Below are 20270 nucleotides of genomic sequence, written 5' to 3'. Positions count from 1 at the left end.
CTTCCCCACTGCTAGGATGGTAAGCACACACAACTAGGTCTGGCTTTTCTTTGGTGGGTGTTGGGGTTTGATCTCAAGATTCACACTTCCATGGAAAGTACTTTATCAACCAAGCTGTCTATAAGCCCCCCCTTGCTGTTAGTTCTTTAAAATTTATTTTAGTGAGTGTACAAAACAATGGGTTCCATTAAGACACACACACACACACACACACACACACACACACACACACACGCAATCATATTCATGTTTCTACTGCTCTCTCTTGTTCTGCATTCTTCCTGTTAGTCTTCCCACGTCTAAAAAGTTCCTTGTACTTTCATGTCTCATATAGTATTTGGTATGGACCCGAGAATTCACCTCCAAACATGATATGCAACTAAGTGGGCTAGGTTCATTTAGTCAGGGTGTGCTGGGACCAGCTGTCTGGAATTAGGTATTTAACTCCAGTCAAGGTTCAAAGCTGGCTTTGAATTCTGTTGTGAGAACAAGAGGTCATCTAGGTCCATCTTCCTGGAGAGAAGGAGAAGCCGGGTGAACTTAGTTCAAGACATGACCTTTCTCCCACTGCCCCTTTCTCTGTGACCTTTGGTGGAGCAGAGATTTGGAGACACTTTTATTTTTAACTCCATCATTTGCAGCCACTGGCAACTTGTTTCCAATGCACAGGGTAGGAGAAGCTTGCCAGAGCTGTGAATATTCTAGAAACTGCTTGTTGATTTTGTTTGGTCATACGTGGGAGTAAGCCACTTCCCAGGCTCAACAGAAAGGACAGGAATTTGGGGGGTCTATTCTTCCTCTGCTCTCTAATTCCTCGCAGGAGCTACGGTGGCACAGACAGCCTGTGACTCTGATGTCTCACACTTCTGTCCTCAGGACACAATCTGCCAAGGTTGTCCTAGACACTATGGGTCTCTAATGAAGAGCAATCGGGCTGACCAAGGCAGGGTGAGTCCAAAGTTATCATAAATCGTGTGCCTGCTGATTATCAGCATTGCAGCCTCGGCCAGAGCTTGTCCTGTGCTCATTAGCAGCAGGAGATGGACTCCACCATCGATCCAGCAGAGGCCTGGGTGCCAAGAAGATGCTGATAAGTGCTTCTGCAAATGGGGGTCCTCTGTGCCCGTGAAGGATCCCATTCATTCCTGTCTGAGGTCACCCATAGGGAATGACGGTGGGCAGAGGGGTGTAAGTCTGTGGAGAGAATAGAAGGTATGTATAGAAGGGAGACATTCTGGCCGCAGAGCAGAACCCCGGATAATGTCCAGGCCTGCTGCTACTTGGTCATTGAACTCAGGCTGGGTTCCTCCCTATGTTCCTCTGTCTGAATCTGAGATTGTTGTGACTTTAAACTGGGAAGCGTAGAGAGAAATAGGAATGTGGTGCTAAGGCACAGGGATAGGGTGTTACTGTAGTACATCGGATGGGGATGCAGGCCTCGGCCACGGGCAGAAAGTATGTTTATAGTTGTTCTTACAGAACATCAGTTTGGGAACCACTGGGCTAAGGGTGAGGCTGGACCACAGCTTAGTTTACACTAAGATGCCCAACATCTTTCGTTCCCTTTTACAAAGACCACAGGTTGGACACACGAAGCTATGTCTGTGCCCTGTGGACCCTGTTGCCGCTTCTTAGTTGTTTGCCTTTGGGCTTGGCTCTGACATGACTCAAGATTGGATTGGTCACCTGTAAGATGCAGAATCTAGATAATCAACCTGCTTCAGGCTACTCCTTCCCAACTCTGATGCTGCATGCTCTAACTTACCCAAACTCCTACTTTCGCAAGTCCCAGGGTTGAAAAGAATAAAATGTGAAGCACAAGGAAGTTAAAGCAAACCCTCAGGGACTCTTGGTCTGTTTGGGGGAAGACCTTGTCATAAATATTGTTTTTTTTTTTAAACAAGAATTTAAAAAATAATCATTTTCATAGTTCTGTATGTCATGCTCTTCAGAATGGTTTTAAAACTTTTATATGAGTAAGAATTATCCATGGAACTAACTAGAAATAGAGTTTCCTGGACTCAGGCTTAGAGAGGTTGAGACGATAGATTTTTATAATGTCAAGAAACTTGTGTTGAGAGCTTCCAGCAGTTTGGAAATTACAGCTGAGATGTATCCACATATACGAAGGGCTCAGGGTATGTGCTTTTTCTAGACTCTGAAGATTAATGATATTCTTGTCCAGCTACTGTCTCTTTCTGAATGTGCCTTATTTTTCCCAAACTAAACAGAGAAGGCGTTGGACAAAGTCAACAGTTTCCCACATATGTATACAATGACAAATGTATACAATCCTCTTGTCAGTGAAATATCATGTGGTACTGCAAAAATAGGGTTGGAGAACTGAGTCCTGTCCATGGCCCTGTGTTGCCTCCTAAGGTCTCTGTGTACAGTGCTCAAGGGCTCAGAAGGCTCTCAGTCCTTAGATGATCTGCAGGGGTTCCATGATCGGAAGGGCTTGGCTATGTCCCACTGATAGGAGTGTGAGGCTAGCACCTGGGATACTGTGTGGCTAGGGCAGGCTACCATTCAGCATCAGGTGCTTTTGCCCCTTGGCACTAACCAAATATTGAATAGCACAGCTTAAATCTGTCATTTAATGGGGCAACTTCTTGGTCCTGACTGCAAGTAAACCATTCCAGTGTGTGTCCTCAGTTCTACTCCTCTTGGACTAATACAATCAATGTTAAAGTTTTTTGAAATTGCATTTATGCAGTGTGTGTGTGTGTGTGTGTGTGTGTGTGTGTATGTGTGTATGTGTGTTGAGAAGAGTTTCTTCCACTTTACCACATGAGTCTCAGGTTTTAAACTCTAATAGTCAGGTTTGGCAGCAGGCACCCCCTACCCACTAAATGATCTTGCTCCCCACTAAGTACAACCAACTCTTTATAGTCTTTGTTAACGGAGAGGAACAAGGATGTGAATAATCCACACGGTGGACAACCTGAGCTAATGAAACTTGTTTTCACTTTGGAATGCATTTTGGTATTCTTGTTTGAATATGAATGGATTTGATTTTTTCTAGGAATTTTTAATACTTAAACTCACAGTCTGATGATGGGGTCCCCTGCCTGTCTACTCCTCAGCTGGGTAAGAGAGCATCACTTCAACACTGGTCCGAAGTCAGTGTTACTCACGCTTTCCCTCCCTTCTGTCATCTCTCTGGCTCACACCTTCCCTAAGAGAGACTGGGGATATTAACTGATTTTGCCTTTAAAGGACTTTCATTCCCTTTGGGCCTCATGCAAATAAGAGCAGAATACGGAGCTGTGAAATGTTAACAGAGGACTTCATTAAGCAGTCTTGGTGATAGCATTTGCCAGGAATGGGGACAATTTGCCAACAGATAATTGAGAGCTGACTATATATGTGTCCTAATTAAAAAAGCGATTCTTGTCACTGCCCTGGGATTCTGGGCCCGGTCTTCTGGTTGGTTTGGGATATTAGCCACAGCGAACTTTTGTATATACTTTATGCTTCACAGAGCACTTCCCATATATTTTCTTACTTAATAATCCTCTCGGTACCCAGCGGAGAAGGGCTGATCACCAGCCTCCCAAGTTAGAAACCTGAGAAGCTAAGGCTCAAAGCCAACTGTCCCGCTGTAGCAATGCCCATGCTATTTTATCTTCTTCCCCCTTACTCTGACTTTTTTTTTGTCACTGTCAAAGTGACACCCTTGAGAGGGATTTCATTAGTTGTTTCCACCCAAGAAGGCATCAGCCAAGAAAACACAGCCAACTTGTAACAGCTACCCATGTTTTTCAAAAGTTTGGAGTAGGCTTGTGTATAAAGGAGAAGTTTTATGCTAGAAGCACCTAGGAAGGAGATGGGATATGCAGGCTTTTGTGGGTGCCGAAGATAGGAGTTGGGTTCTTCCTTCCAAGGAGGCTTAGGCTGATGTCTAGTGTCCCAGAAGATAGATTGGCCATATGCAGATGTAATGGATTAGGACAGAGCTCCTAGGAGCAGACCCAATTCTAGACTGCCCATTTCCACAGTGAGACCATTTCCAGCAATTCTGAGACATAGAGAGAGCCTTTCCCATTTTATGGATGAGGAACCTGGAACTCAGAGAGGCTAAATAACTGCTTCAAGGTCATTGGTGGTGGGTAATGGAACTAAGATTCGAATTCTTTGATTCTAGCGCTGGCTTTTGTTTACACAGCTGTACTGAGTGCAGAAGAAGTTTGATCCCTGGGTTTCCACTTTAGAAGACAGAGTACTGTGCCCTCTAGCTGCTCCAGCTATGCTCTAACAATAGATGTGAAAATGATGTGAAAATGCTTTACACCCTCCATGTATAGTCCTGCTCAACTCTGGATCAGGGTAATACTCCAATGTGCCAATGGGGCTTAGTTGAGTCCCATAGACATTAATTTAGGATTCTCTGTACCCAGACTAAGGCATAAATTTTCTTCTTTGTGTGTATGTGTGCCTGTCTAGAGGCCAGCACTACAGGGCCATCCACCTTGTTTTTTGAGAACATCCCTCATAGACCTGGAGCTCTCCATGGCTAGCAACCTTCCTGCCTCCACCTCCCCAGTGCTTGGATTACAAGTGTGTGCTTCCGTGCCTAACTTTTTGACATGTGTTTTCAAACACATGTGTTTGCATGGTAAGTACTTTCTAACTGACTAAGCTATGTCCCCCCGACCCTGTGCTTTCTCTTTGTCTTTCAATAGGATCTCATTATATAGCTCAGACTGATCTTGAACTCATAATGTTCCCGCTTTCACTCTCTGAGTACTGGGATTAAGGGAATGCTCCATCATGCCTGGCTTGGAATGGCCACCTCCACTCTTCTTCTTGGCATACCCTTTTCTACGGAAGCTGATCCTTTACAACAGCTTTCTCAGCTCAGCCCTGAGCTTAGTGACTAATGGCTTCCATTCCCTGCTCTGCTGGAGCTGCGGGCCTTTGCAATAGCTACTACAGTGCTGGGTTGCTTATTTGTTTTGTGATAATTCAGGGAGGGCTGGCTGGTTCCTACCCAAAACCTTGTGCTGGGCCATGGGATCAGGGGGCTACTATTGGTTGCCATCTTGGGAGAGTGGTCCATGTTTGCCTGCCTTTCAAGACACCTCTATTTTTTAGTTGGAGGGCCCCTGGAGATGCGTATGGCTCCTATAATAGCAGAGTTACTCATGGCTTCACTGGAGAGAGTGGAGCAGCTTTGAAACCTCCTCCCTAAATGCAGCAATATTTGGTAACACTTGGCGTCTTGGGGAGAGAATTCATGTCTGTAATTAGTTACTGTATATCACTGTGAGTACTCTGCTCAGGATTTACTGGGCAAATACCATTTAACTGCACAATAACTACAGGTCCTTGCTGCTTATTGGGTAATTTACTAAGGCTGGGAGAATGGGGGCAGGAGGGATGCCGAATAGGAGGCATTGTAACCCCTTGAATCAAACTTTATGAGTTCAGGTTTGGCAGAGAAGAGGCTGCTTGTCGCCAGCTCTCCTTGCTTTGTTTCGCAGGGTTGGCAGCAGATTGTTTCCTTTCTTTTATTCATGGCTGAAGGACAGGTCTGAGACTAAGCTGTGGGACTGCCCACAGCCTCCTAGGGTTATGGAGGGGTCTTTTGATTGAGAAGGTCTTTGGCCAGAGACTGCTGAAGAAACCTGGCTATGCATCTAGCCTGTCATTGACTCCCTCCATGGGGCTCCTTTCTGTATCTGGGCCAGTGGGTGTGGAGGACAGGGAGCCGTTCTTGCCTGGAAGCATTAACATAATCTCAGTTCTTTCTTCTCGAACAAGTATGAGTGTTGCCTGGGAAGCAGCCATCTCTGGACCTTGGATGGCATTCCCAGCCCTAATCTGCTTGAGCAAAGTCTGTCTTAGTTTGGCCGTGCACTGTCTAAACTCCTGTAACCTATTTAGGCCACAGAGAGGGGAAGAGGCACAATAATGAAAAACTCAACGTGCAACATTGCCTTACGCAATCTAATAAATTACTCTGTAGCCGGCTGCCAGCTCAGACTAAGCCCAATATTGCCTGCAGTAATTATTTGGATCAAATGCAGTTTATCTGCTTCATATTTGTGCTTCTGTGCTCAGTGGTAACTTATAAATGTCATTGTGGTGTTTATTTGTTATAATGAAACCTAATGGCGTTGGAAGCGAGGAGCAGAGCTGGTGGGGTGGCAGGTTTAAAACAATCTCTTCATCTCTGGAGAAGGAGCCAGCCAAGATAACCCTGCAGTGCCCCGTAGAGAAGAGATTTGCAGAAGCACTGTGTCCTTGTACTGTGTGGTGGAGCCAGGAGTTCTAAGCTGGCACCAAAGGTCATTCGGCTTCCCCTCTGGAAACATCTATCAGGAGTGGGTAAGATCTGGCTGTAAGTTAGCCTAGCACTCCCCCATCTGTCCTTGCTCTGTCTTCTGAAGACTTTTGAGTCATGGGAGGCGTTCAGTTTTCATACAACCAGCGGCTGCTCTAAAGGAGTGATACTCATTGCTCAGGGTCTTGGGAAGCTGAGATCTTGAACTGGGATGAGAATTAATGCATCAAATGAATGGGCTGTAGGGGATAGATAGTCGGGGAGGCCTAGAAGAAGAGCAGGAGGGGATGATGGAGCATGAAGGAAGAAGGCCATAAGGCTCCTAAAGAGTGGTCAGCAGGCCTGGTAGCAGGAAGCATGGGGAATGTAGAAGGAAGATCAGGCAGGGTCAGAGTATAAGGCTCCCCACAAATATAAGGCTCTGCAGAAGCAACACAGAAAACGGTGAGGCAATTAGCATAGAATTTGGAGTTTTAGCTAACCCAGTGCTGGTTTCTGTCATTTACTGGCTGGATGGTTTGTGCCATCCTGATTTTGATTTCCTAATGTGGACAACGGGGATCAGTATAGCTATCCCTCCGGACTGCGGTGATCATTAAACAAGCTCCTGTGTCTAAAGTAATGAACATGGTATCTGGCACAGAGTGAATTTCGACGAATGACTAAGAATTTCGACGGCAGTGATTGGCACACCGTACAGGGTCCACCAATGTCAGCTGAGTGAATAGGCAAACCGTGTCACCTCCCACTTATGTGCATTACAAAACCCTTTTTCTTTCTTTCTTTCTTTTCTTTTTTTTGAATTTACTCAAAGTGATTTTATTGCTTGTGTACACAACAGCATTTATGCCACTAGAGCGGAGGCTGTGGACGACTCATATTTCCAATTGGGCGGGAGCACCCGCTTTGTCTTATAGCATCGAGCCAACCGGTGAATCCTGCTCTCTCTCAGAATCAGGCGGAGCTTCGCATCCTTATCCTTCCTGTTCCTCTCAAGGTGCTTTCGGACAGCAACTGCTTTCTTAATCAAATGGTAGAGATCCTCAGGGAGATCAGGGGCAAGGCCTTTGGACTTAAGGATTCTCAAGATTTTATTTCCAGTCACAAAGCGGACCTGCGCCACACCATGTGAATCCCTCAGGATCACACCTATTTGGGAGGAAGTCAGGCCTTTCTCGGCCAATTTGTAAATCTGTTCCTTCATGTCATCAGATGTCAACTTCAGCCACGTGGGGACGCTACGGCGGTAGGGCAGCGCCGACTGGGACAGGCCCTTCCCGGGAGCGTGCATGTGACCCATGATGGCGGAGGTCTGGCAGCAAAGAGAGAATGAGGTAGGAAACGGCGCAGGAGGTCAGTCGCAAAGGAAGTGACCCAAAACCCTTTTTCAAATAGCTGAGCTTGGACTTTGCCTTCACAATGTTCAGGGTTGTACAGTGTGGACATGGAGACCCAGCATGGTTAGTGACATGCCCAAGGCTACCCAGCTGGTATATAGAAGGGGACCTGGTTCTCCTACGTTCTAGGGCAGAGTGCCTTCTATCAAGGTCCTCCCATGACAGCTCTAGACTTGACCTCATCCATGCTGACCGTCTGCCTTGTATGAGGGCAGACCGCCACTCTCCAGCACAACAAGGGGATCCTCCCAACTGTGTCCTTTTAATATTGCATTTGCTATTTGCTTATGAAATAGTCCCGCTTTCCTCCTTGGTGACATGTGTTTATAAGGCCCCTACCTCATGGATAGAAATGAAAAATACTCATCATGGTCACTTTTCCCACAGGCTATCCCTCTCCTGATACTTCTGATCTCTGTACACATGGGATGGAATTGGAACATCCACTTGGAACAGTAAGTACCAAGGAGCTTTGTATTTTCCCAAAAAACACCTGCAGAGCCATCATGTATATATTGTCTTCACGACGAATGCATGCAACGTTTGTTGTAAAGGGTTGATTGTTAAAAATAAAAATTTTTTCATTGTTTGATTCCTAATTAATTAAATATTACCCAAAAAAGTGTTTGCTTCACACAAGTAACACACCATTTTATTTACAATTTATGCTGTTCACCATGCTACTTTACTGATCCTCCTCACAGGCAGCTATAACTTAAAAAAAAAAAAAAGACTTACTTATTCATTATGTATAGTGTTCTTCCTGCATGTATACCTGCATGCCAGAAGAGGGCACCAGATCTCCTTATAGATGGTTATGTGCCACCACACTGGGAACTGATCTCAGGACCTCTGGAAGAGCATTCAGTGCTTTTAACCATCTCTCCAGCCCCGACTTTTTTTCTTATATGACAGTGCTCACTCAGATTATTTTTGTTGCTACTTTCTAACTGTAATTTTGCTACTGTTATGAATCATAATGTAAATGTCTAATATGCAGGTATCTGGTATGTGACACACCTCCCCCCAAAGGGTCACGACCCACACGTTGAGAACAGTTGTTCTAGAAACCCGAGGCTCAATTCTCAGCTCTCATGTGTCTAGTGACTTTTCATCTGTAACACCTGTTTCAGGGGGATCTAATGACCTCTTCTGGTTGTTGCAGGCACCAGGCATGCATGTGGTACACAGACATACAAACAGGCAAAACACCCATTTGCATAAAATAAGTTCTTAAAGGGGATGGCATTTTTGATATGGTTGTAGAAAATGATAAAAGTACATAAAAGTGGAGTTTTGATCTTATACCCTCATGGGTTCTTTCTAGTTCTCTCTCTTTCTTGAAGTCCCCCCAGTACTGGTGCAGCCAGAACTGGCTTTATCTACTCCTGCCCCAAGAGAACATTCTCAGTACATCTCTTTGCTTTTCTCACCCCACTTTTCTCTGTCACTCGACATTCATATCTCACAGAACCTCAGTTTTTGAGGGGTTACCAGTTCTGTTGGAGCCCCTTGGATCTCTAGGCTGTACCATTCAGAATCAGTGGGACAGCCTCTGATCTCCAGTTCTAGTGAACCCTGCTATTAGGAGATTTCTCTTAGGTGGTATCCATGACAATCAGGAGGTGCTGGGGCCAGCAAGAGTGCTGGAAGCTAACACTTCCATTTCTTGTGTATGAGCCCTAAGCATCTTCCAACCAATTTGCCTTAAGAGATAGTATGTAAATGTCCCACTCCTGGGGTCTCCTGACTTGGATTCATTATTCTACAGCATGCCCCAGAGTTCCTACGGTTCTAGATTCTAGCTGTCCGCAGTGATAACAGGCTGGGCGATACCTTCTGCTGGCTCCAATTTTTCATGTCAGTTTTTTAAAAGTCACTCTGGTACCCTCTTTTCCTGCAGATAAATCATCACATTTAAATGTGCCTCTGGAGTAACTGGGCAAAGTGAGAATATTCTCCCCTGCCTCCCACAGCTCTGAGTACACAGTCGGCACCTGATAAATCCTCAAAGCAAACCGAAATGAACTTTCAGAACGGACCCAAGTGCAGCTATCAGCACACTGAGGACAGCAGGCTAGCCAGAGTGGCAGATTAATGGGTGTTGGATGGGAAGCTTGCCTCTTTCTAGGCCTGAGAGCATCCACAACCATGTCCTCACCTCCGCACTCACAGCACATGATTCTGGGCCACACCTTGCCGGGTGCAGAGGAACCGTGCCTGGCATCCTTCCTCAACAAGAGAGGAGTGACTTGTGCCCTATTTTGAGATCCGTTCGTGAATAGCGGTTGAGATGTGTTACTCTTTACCGCTAAGAATGGTGGTTATTCCTAGTCCATTTGACTCAGAGGTGGGGAACTGTTACATTGCTTTATTTATCCCACACTCGGTATGCAGTTACTGAAACTGTCACCGTGTCCTATATTCCATAGGCTATTATGTGTATTTCAAACCATTACATAAATGGACTTGATTTGGTACTTCTGAATGTCATTAAACTCCTCCCATACCAGTAACAACACCGTTTCCATAGAAACAAATATATTTCAGCAAGAAAGGCACAAGGAAGAAGCAGATGGAGCAGAGGAGAAAAACAGTATCCCATTGCTGCTTTCAGAGCACTGGACCCGGCACTGTGCAAGGACCACCCTGAGAAGGTGCTACACGTACCTTCAGATTTTTATTGGCTTCCCCTCAATAGAGTCCTGGGTAATTCATCTCAGCCCCAAACCTACTCATTCTGCCACACAGCTCTGAGAACTTTATGGGACCACAGGTCATTAGGCACCTCATTTATTTCCACTCTTCCATGCCTTCTCTAGACTCTGGGGGAGGGGCCTGGAGTGAGGGTCTCAGCATTTAGTGAGCTCAGTGATGGAGCTTTGAGACTAGATGAGGGCAGAGTGGTGGAGAGGGGAGGGGAGGCCTCCTCAGGGCACAGCACAGGGGAGACCCCAATATCTTGCCAGTAACTGCTGCTTCCCAGGTCACTTGACCCCTTGTTAGTATAGCTGGAATGCTAGGATGAAGACTCTTGGAACTAAAGGAGTATAATAGTGTGTGTATATCTATGTCTATGTGTATGTCTATGTGTATGTCTATGTGTATGTCTATGTCTATATGTCTATGTCTTTGTCTATGTCGTCTATGTCTATGTCTATGTCTGTCTATGTCTATGTCTATGTCTATACCCATACCTCTATCTATATCTCTCAGATGGAAGAGACAGGCACCCACAGCCATGACAAGGGTGTGTTTCTTGTTTTGATTCAAGCACTGTTAGCAATGACCTCTTTAAGGAAAGCAGCCAAGTGTCAAATTCGCCAAGAAGCTACCCTGGATACACCTTGCATGACATCTAGCTGAGAGGAGTCTCCTATGTGGCCATAGCTGATTATCCATACATGGGAACAGGCAGCTGTGACAGTGCACTACCATATTGTGTGCTTGATAGACTTGGGAGCAGGGACTCTGTCTTCACATGCCACAGGGCTGACACTGTGCCTTGCACTGAGAGCCACTGGATGAATGGTGGTCAGTCTTAGGTGCCCAGCTCCACTGTCCACAAAGTTCATCCAGTGGAACTTGGTAAGGATATCAAACCATCAAAAGATGGTATGGACAACATCTCAGCTTGCTAAACTGTGGGTCGTGACACCATTGGGGGTTGTTGTAAGACGGTTACATGTGGAGGTGATAGGAAATTTGGCATCAGTGAAAGGTTTCTGAGCACGCAGTGACCCAAACACTGAACCTAAAACCAAACATGCAGTGAATGAGGTGTTCCCCGCAGTACTCACCAGTGTTACATCTGTGTCACACCAGTGTCACACATGTCAGAGGCATCACAGCCTTGGTTCTGAACACATAGCGTGTGCACTCTTCACTGCACACTGACACCCCACATAATGCTAGCCAGTGCTTCCTGAGTCACCTACCTCAGCTCAGTTTTGAGATGACCGAGTGTTACAGATGGTGGCATTTTTACTGTGCGTACAAAGGTCTTTGCTCTCACAGAAACATAACCGTTTAATTATGGAAGACAAAAACTTCAATATTTTTCTACCATCATTCTTTGGTGCGTAAGTATCAGAGTGGTGTATTTTTGGATTGTACCAAGTCTGAGTGTTTGATCTTAAAAATTGTTATTTAAATTGCTGATTTGAGTTTTATGAAGAAACAAAACAAAACATGACATGAACTTTGGCTTGGGATTAGGACAGGATTTCCAACGATTTCTCAAGTGCACTAAATATACTTCTACTGGGTCACATGGTACGCTTATGCAAAACAGAATTCTCAGCTCTGACAAGTTTAAGATCAAAATACTGATCTGAAGACCATTGGAAAATGGTCCACACCCCGCAGCAGCAAACATTTAGTCAGGTTTGAATTCTTTATGTAAAAATAAACAAGCATAACGATCTCATTAGCGAACAGATTTGCCTTTGCTTTTAATAAGTGGTAAAATGGTGTGTGTATCACGGATGAAGAAATAGTAATTCCGTTATGATCTTATGGTTTACCATCAGTAAACACTTAGTTTACGTGCCTATATGCCTGGAGTTATATATAAGCCTTTCATTTAAACATTTATATATCTGTAGAGTCACATAAAAATTTCTTCAACAAAAGGTGGGCAAGTGGGAAAAGTTTAAAAACCTTTGGCCCCCCCTTCTGGCCTCAGGAATCTGTGATGACTTGCTTCTAAGCCTATTAAGACTTCAGCTGGAATTGGATCTCTATTTCTCTGACTCCCAAGCTCCAATGTTGACCGTTAGGCTAGCGAATCACGATGCTAAATGCTTAAACCTGAGCAGGCCTCAAAATGGCTGGCACTGAAGAATGGCTGATTTTCCCAGATGTCCCAGCGTTGCTGAGGACAGATCACATATCTGGCTCAGGGTTCAGAGACTGGTACAGGGTTGAGCTGTAGGATAACCCTGGGTGAGGGTGATCTCTGTGTGTTTTCTCATGGCACTCTGGGAAGAACCTATTTCCTTTCCTCAGAGGTTCTTGCAGCCTATCTTTTTCAATGCATACCCTAACCTACTTGATTATGCACCCATCCCCACCCCTGCCATTGATATACTCAATTGTGTTGCCCCAGATTTCACTGATACTTAGATTTGGGGCCTGGGCTCAGTGCTCATCTCAACTCCCCCAGCTGGCTGTGTCGTGTTGGGTAAGTCACATGCCTTTCCTGAGACAGTTTTCTTTTTACCAAGTGCTTGTTCATGTTTCTTTTCACATAGTCCCAGCATCTCAGGGCCAGGGATATCGTCCATCTTCACTCTTCTGCCAGTCTCCATTCTGTGCAAACATCTGTTAGCTCTCCCCCACCCCTGATCCCTGAGACATAACAGACCTAATGAGCCTACTTACTGGGAGGGCAGATAGCTATTCGTGAAGCAACCATAATATGAACTTACATTTGTACATAGGGGGAAGAATTCTGGAGGGCAAGAGTAAAAGATCATGTCGTACACAAATCTGGCCTAGACAGGGGAGAGCAGATCAGAGGAGGACTTGGTAGGAAAGATACTGTAGCTAAGGTTTGGATGAAAAGCAAGAATTAGCATGCAAAGGGTAGGGAGATGGATGTGTTGGGTACGACGTATGTTCTAAGAAGATGGACCAAGGACACCAAAGTCCTGTGCAGGAGAGAATGACTTCCTTGAGGAGAAGAAAGAAGGGCCATGTGATTGAAGAACTTGCAGGAATCAGATTGTGTGAAGCCTTAAAAGTCACAAGGAGGGTTTAGGTAGTCTTAAAAGCAACATAAAATCATTGAAATATTTTCTAGAGCATGGTAACACATTTGCATTTTGAAGCATGGCTTTGGTTGTGTGTGATGAAGAAATAGGCTAGAGGCTGATTGGACGTAATGAGGAAAGAGAGGTAAGGAGAGACAGAGAGGAAGGGAGGGAGAGAGTGCAGGAGAGGGGTGAAAGAAGTGGGGAGAGAGAGGAAAGAGATTTAGAAGGTACACTGAAGGTAAAAATCCCCAGGATATGATGGAACAAGGATGCAAAGGTAAGAGGGGGAAGGGGAAGTTTACAAAGTAATCTGGCATGGTCTGCAGCCAAGGGACCCCTCTGGCCTTGGATAAGCAGGTCTTCTGCAGAAACGATAGCTGGTGGAATAAGCCTGGGACAAAGCTATAGAATCTTCCATCAGATTTTGGCAGGAGAATGGAAATAGCTAGTCTCTTGCTCCAAGATGCTGAATGAATTAAATAACAATCATAAAGTGCCCTGGAAGCCCGAGTCTTGCTATAAATAATAAACAGGGACGTTATACAAATAACCAGCTTTGTAGCCCCAGTGGAGGAAGACACATCATCAAGAAAAATGAAATAAGAAAAAAAATATGCGCCCCAAAGCACCAACTAACAAAATGACAGTATTAGCCAACATCCTGGGGACTGTGACAGGCACCTCAGGAATGCTCTCAGGAAAATGATTGTGTGCCCTCTGCATGAGCCAAATTGGCCTCAAGGAGCCTTGTGGCTGGAGTTTTCCTCACAAGCAGTGCTCTTCTTTCCTAGGTTCAGAGCTCTGGGGAGGGGTCCCAGGCTACCTACTTCTGCTTTCCCTTTGCACAGATGCAAGAGTAGTTAGTTTTCAGGTTGGGTGGCATTAAAGTCAACTGTGACCTCCATCTTCTCTTCAAGGAGAGGGAGGAGAAATTCCCAAGTATTCTTGGGGACAGTTGGCCAAACCACTCAACTAAAAACTGGCTTAGTGACCAGGAAGCCTTTGTTTGCTAGGGCATGCAACAGTAAGAGATGGGTGAGGGTCAAATTAGCGTTTGCATCATCACAACTCAGAGCCGTTGCTGGTTAGTTTTGTCATGCATTATGGTCAGCTGGGAGGGTAAAACTTCAAATGAAGAATTGCCCTTATCAGTTTGGCCTGTAGGCAAGTCTGTAGGGGGCATTTTTGTGGTTAATAATTGATATGGAAGGGCCCAGTTTACTGTGGGCAGCGCCATGCCTGAACAGCTGGTACTGGGGTTTTCTTATACATAGGAAAACAGGCTGAGCAAGTCATAAGGAACAAGCCAATAAGCAGCACTCTTCTCTGATTTCTGCCTCCATGTTCCTTCCTTGAGCTCCTGCCCCGGCTTCCCTCAACTGTAAGCTAAGTAAACCTTTTCTTCCTCAAGTTGTTTTTTGTTCAGTGTTTTGTCACAGCAACAGAAAAGCAAACTGGTATGGAGCTTCACAAGTGACCTTATCTTAAACACATTGTCTTTGAGAAGGTTGAATTCTAGACGCTCAAAGTCTTGCCAGGATAAGCTCCCACACCTGGCTCCATATACTTTCTCCAACTGTGTGGCAGCTATTATTATTATTTTTTTTCTTACCATCTCTTTTAGGAGATAGTAGACCAGGGTTGTTTTAATACTCATTAAAGAAAGAAAGAGTGGGCTCCTATATCATCACAGAGAACTTCAAGTTCTCTGTAGAAAACTATGAGTTCGTATCCTTTATGGCCCCATCTCCTGCATAGAGCTGAGAGGTAAGGACAGGAGCTATGGTGGGCATTCACTTTTCTGTAGAACACGAGCTAGCAAGATGGTGCCCCAGGAGCTGTGGGCTGACTCAGGGCCAGGCATCTGGCTTAATCTTTCTTGGGTGCTCCAGGTGACCAGAGAGTTCAGTCAGCCCAAGGCATTTGTCTAATCACTGGGAGGTTCTTCCTGAGGAAGATGAGACAGAGCTGGGAAGCACTTCTACTTTCTCTTCGCTGAGCAGAGAGAAGCAGTCACACACAGGGATTCTGAATGTCCTGGAAATTTGCTGTCTGACCCTCTCTGCAGCTCAAGAGGGCACCTCTGTGCAGGAAACCTACTTGTGTAGACCCACCCCAGTGTGGGGATAGGGGCTGCATGGAAGGGAGGCCAAAGTTTCCCTGACTCCTCTCCTTTAAGCACACTCTCCCTTGCTTAACCTTCTCAAGATGGGCCTCACAGAACTTTCTGGTTCCTAAGGGACTTATGCCCTACAAGCTATATCTCTTTATAAGGTTCTGCCTTTGATACCCCCTGGGCAAGGACAGTTTTCCTGACATTTCACTCTGCCTGGGGCTTGAGACTCAGGTGCTGCTGAAGAAGTGGAGACAATCTTGGTCAGGGTTCTATTACTGCTGCCCTGGCTGCCCTGGAACTCACTCTGTAAACCAGGATGGTGTAGAACTCACAGAGATCCACCAGCCACTGCCTTCCAAGTTCTGAGATTGAAGGACCTCAAGCCCAGAGATATATAAAAAGCTCTGTTTCCTTCTCACGACCCAACTAATATCGATGGGTGACTTTGGACTTTTGTCTATTGTGACTCACAGCCTTTATTAAACACTTAAGTAATTTACTGTAACTCTCCCTATGTGTGAGTCATTGACCTAAGTCTCTAGGATGTGAAAACATGGACCTGAGGTCTTCCCTCTCCCACAGGTGGGGCCAACAGCACACAAGAAGGAAGTTGACACATCACCACAAATTGTGATACATACTGCAAATCAAACAGACTGTCCAGGTCCGGGTGGAACATATGGAAAGGGAGAGGGGCTCTGATTTAGGTGAGGTATGAGCAGGCGCTCTTTGTAGAGATGTTTGCAGCGAGACATGCCTCGTGATTTTACAGTTAGCTCTTTGTGGGGAGGGACGATGTCTTATTCACTCTCACAGCTCCAGCGCTTACAATGCGGCCTGACACTTATTATGAAAAATTGGAATCATTTTTATGGTATTCAATGAATCTTTGATGAATAAATAAACAATCTCTTTCCAACAGTTCCTTTAAAGCACATTGTTCTTAATCACATGAAGACAATGATATCAGACAACTCTGGCATTCTGTGCCCAGCCTGTCTTTAACCCCTCTGTCCTTGTCTGGCCTTAGCTAATTTTTGCCTGTGTCTCTATCAGATCTCCAGATTGTTGAGTTCAAACAGAAAAGAACCCCCTCGCCCCCACAACGTTTACTAACTACCCCCCATTCCTGTGAATGCTACGTATATTCTCCGAGAGGCTATTAGGCACTCCCAAATAGAGCAACTCTCTCAATGACTATCACATGCTTCCTTAAATGATCTTTGAATACCATCTTCTCTTTATTGCTTTGTGTAGCTTAACAGCACCAATTGTGATTACTCTAACTTATGACAAGCCCCAGATCTATAAAGCTCTTGTTCATTCATTATTTTCCTCTTGCTTCTTCTCACATGTTTGTTATTTTTTTTTTTTTGGAATGTAGTGAGGAGGGGTTGGTGGTGGAGGGAAAATAAAATAAAAGGAGATATAAAATTAACAGGGAAACAAATGAAATAGGGTTCTCACTGGGTGACAGATACCCTATTAGATGCTGTTAAACAAAACAAATACACTTTAATACAGCACAAGCAAAGATTTTATATTTGTTCTGAAATGGAAGTAAAGCAATCACCACTTTATCTCTAATGGAAGAAGCAGCTAATTGTCTCAATAGCTTATGAATTCTGGCCACTTGGAGAAAAATAATAATTATTATCTTTTTTTTTTACTGCTATACCAATTGTTCAAATCATACCAAGGTGCATTGTCTGGCATAAGCCAAGAATTCTTTGGCTTGATCGATGTCCTGACTGCTATTCCCGTTCAATTATTAATATGGAGGAGTTATAATTATTTTCAGTATTGCTATGAGATAATTATAAACCATAAAACAGTCCCCATGCTTGTGGATGCCTTTCTTATCTGCAAATGGGCTGGGGTTTAAGAGCTCCCAAGCAGAGGGTGCCTCTAATTTGCTTCCTTAAACAACACATGGACTTTAGAAGAGAGAAAATGTGCTATCTGGCATTTGGGAAACAAGGCTGTCTAGCACTTGAGAAACAAGGCTGTCTAGCCTGGAAGAAAATCACTTTCCCCTTTTCCCATTGTGACTTGGACCCTTCCAGACCCAGAACTAATACATTTCACATGGCTTGTTCTACCCCACTGTCTTGGCCTCCTCTAGCCTGCCTCTAGTTTGTTAGCTGAGACTTGTAACACATCACACATGTTGGCCCAGCTTGCTCAGCATCCCTTCCTTCCTTTTCTTGGTCACTTAGAAGCTGAGGTCAGATACCTGCGGCTTCAAGATCCTAATGCAGCCTAGTTCCTGGCTTTTTCTGCTCACCCAATCCCTGAGAGCCTAGCCTCTGTGTTCTGTAATGAGCGTCTCAACCAAGAGAACATGTCTATTCAGCACCACGGACAGACCCACGCTGTCAGTTGCCACAAATTAGAAGTTACTGCCTACTTCTCTCTTCCTCGGGCTGCAGAGAAAAACAGAGAGGGTGATGAGAAAGAAAAAAGCCAATGAAAAAGACTGATGGGCTTGCCACAAAGTATGCAGCCCCAACCCCTGGCTGTGCTCAGCCACGGGGCTTCTACACATGATAAGTGGCTTCTGGAAGCTTGTTGGTTTCTCGAACAGGCAGGCAGTGAATATAAGTGATAAGAGCTTCCTAGGCTTGCTTGTGTGCATCAAACTCCTAGCAGACTGTCACCTTAATGGGTTCTGGTGACCAAGACCATAGCTATCCCAGGGTTCTGATCTGGGCCATATACAGAGGCATGAGTGTCTTGGATGATGGGTTGGGAGGACAGGCAGCTGTTGAACAGAGGGAGAAGGCACTGGGCTGTGTACAGTGTAACTCATGGCCAGATGCTAGGGGTGTCCTGCCTCTTTTTTGGCTGGAAGAGGCTACAGGAGCTATGAGCCCCGATGGGGGCAGCTCATGACAAGCCAGGCTGGTGGTAAGAAGCCAAGACTTCATTTGTCTGACTTTAATGAATAAATGGCACCCCCAGACATTGTTTATCTACTTTTGAACCCTGACAAACAGTCTGTGGCATCTGATGAAGAGGGTTATTAGCTGCACGGAGACAGATGGCTGGGGATGGAGAGGATTGGCTCTTTATTACAGCAGACCCGTAAGTGACAGTGATATTCTCACATCCTGGTCCACATGTCAAAGTCAATACATTCCTCAAGTCCTCTGGGACATACTCTGGCCCAGTGCATGAGGAAGGTAGAACCACCCCTGGGTGGGAGACAGAATTCAGTCTGTGGGGTTGGGAAAGTAGGCAGATCTCTAAAGGCAGGCTCTTGGAGCATGATACTACCTTTTTCTGTACGATTCTCCCAAGCATCCTGTAAGGTGCTGTCAATTCAAAAAGTAGGAATGATCTAAGAGAAGGAGGGAGAGCGTTGGATTTGAAGGATCACAGAAGCAGATTTTAATGGGCTGGGTAAGTGGGTAGAAGAACAAAGTTAGGGAAGGAATAGAAAGAGAAGGAAGGGATACATGGGGTGGGGAGAGAACATAGCAAACGAAAAATACTGAATCACCACCATGTGCTTTGGCACCAGCTGTTCTTCCCTGTGTAAATAGCTCCATGAAGATCGAGCTGAGCCTCCCACTCTCCTTCCTGAGTAGTTTTGTGTTCCTTGTCCAGGTTCCTCTGCACAGAGTTGTAGGCATACCCTCCCCTCACTGTGTTACCCTTGAGGGGTGGGGTGGTTTTCACTGACCTTCATTCATTCTCCGAAACTTGTCCTTGGCCATGTAGCCCAGCACCAGACAGCATCCTCTCTTCTGGAGGCCAAGCTCTGGAAGGAAAGCATAGGTGGGTGAGTTGGGAATGGGTTGTGTTTGAGAGACTTCTTAGCATGGGCCTGTGGAGAAGCAGGGATGCTTGTTTTGGAAACATTTCTACAGCACTCATATTCCAGGCACAGCTTAGAGTCAATAGTTCTTGCTAGATTCTAATAGCATCACGTGAGGCACAGAGCATTGTGCCTCCCACTTTCTACAACCTCCGTTTACAGATGTACCAAAGAAGAAGCCTTAGCAGGCGTTGGAGTCAGGGTTTTAAAGGTAGGCTCTGGCAAAGATCCTCATAACTACTATTCTGGGCTATGGGAACTTTTTATGGTTTAAGATTGAGGGCCTGGGGCTGGAGAGATGGTTCAGTGGTTAAGAGCACTGACTGCTCTTCCAGAGGTTCTGAGTTCAAATCCCAGCGACCACATGGTGGCTTACAACCATCCGTAATGAGATTGGATGCCCTCTTCTGGTGTGTCTGAAGGCAGCTACAGTGTACTCATAAATAAAATAAATAAATAAATCTTAAAAAAAAAAGATCGAGGGCCCTTTGAGACTGTAGCCAGACTAGCTAAACAGTAACGCCTGGTAGTGTCCAGAGTGGGACAGCATGATCAGATGCAGTGGGTGAGCAAGAGGAATAGTGAGAACGTCTATAGTGAGAACAGGAGAAGACACAGAGAGATGATGAGGAGACGAGATGTGCTCAACCTTCAGGAAGGGTGGGATTCTGCAGTTGCTAACTTTTGTGTATCCCTATGGGCACATACTGGTTAGCATCATCATCTAGGATTTGGGAAGTACAGACTTAGAGCACAGGGGTCAGCCACGCGCACACACTCATACACACCACACACACACACACACACACACACACATATGGACTCATAGCATCACACACATACACACACACACACACACACACACACACACACACACACACACACA

At 45.3% G+C, this 20270-nt stretch overlaps 1 protein-coding gene and 1 pseudogene across 4 annotated transcripts in view; both read right to left on the bottom strand.

The window, feature by feature from the left end:
* Window positions 1–20270, bottom strand: part of Kirrel3 (kirre like nephrin family adhesion molecule 3) — a 555026-nt gene that overhangs the window by 108193 nt on the left and 426563 nt on the right. For 3 of the 4 annotated variants that reach the window (XM_028776178.1, XM_028776179.1, XM_028776175.1), the window contains one exon: window positions 19250–19327. The exons of the other annotated variant lie outside the window; for it this stretch is intronic. In XM_028776178.1, the coding sequence (XP_028632011.1) occupies window positions 19250–19327 (78 nt within the window). The remainder of the gene's footprint in view (window positions 1–19249; window positions 19328–20270) is intronic. 4 annotated transcript variants of the gene reach the window in all.
* On the bottom strand, window positions 7091–7589 carry LOC114628222 (annotated as a pseudogene).

Source organism: Grammomys surdaster, unplaced genomic scaffold, assembly GCF_004785775.1.
Source record: "Grammomys surdaster isolate TR1022 unplaced genomic scaffold, NIH_TR_1.0 266, whole genome shotgun sequence".
Taxonomy (NCBI): domain Eukaryota; kingdom Metazoa; phylum Chordata; class Mammalia; order Rodentia; family Muridae; genus Grammomys; species Grammomys surdaster.
The sequence above is the reverse complement of the archived record's forward strand: the minus strand, read 5'-3'. Positions and strand labels throughout refer to the sequence as shown.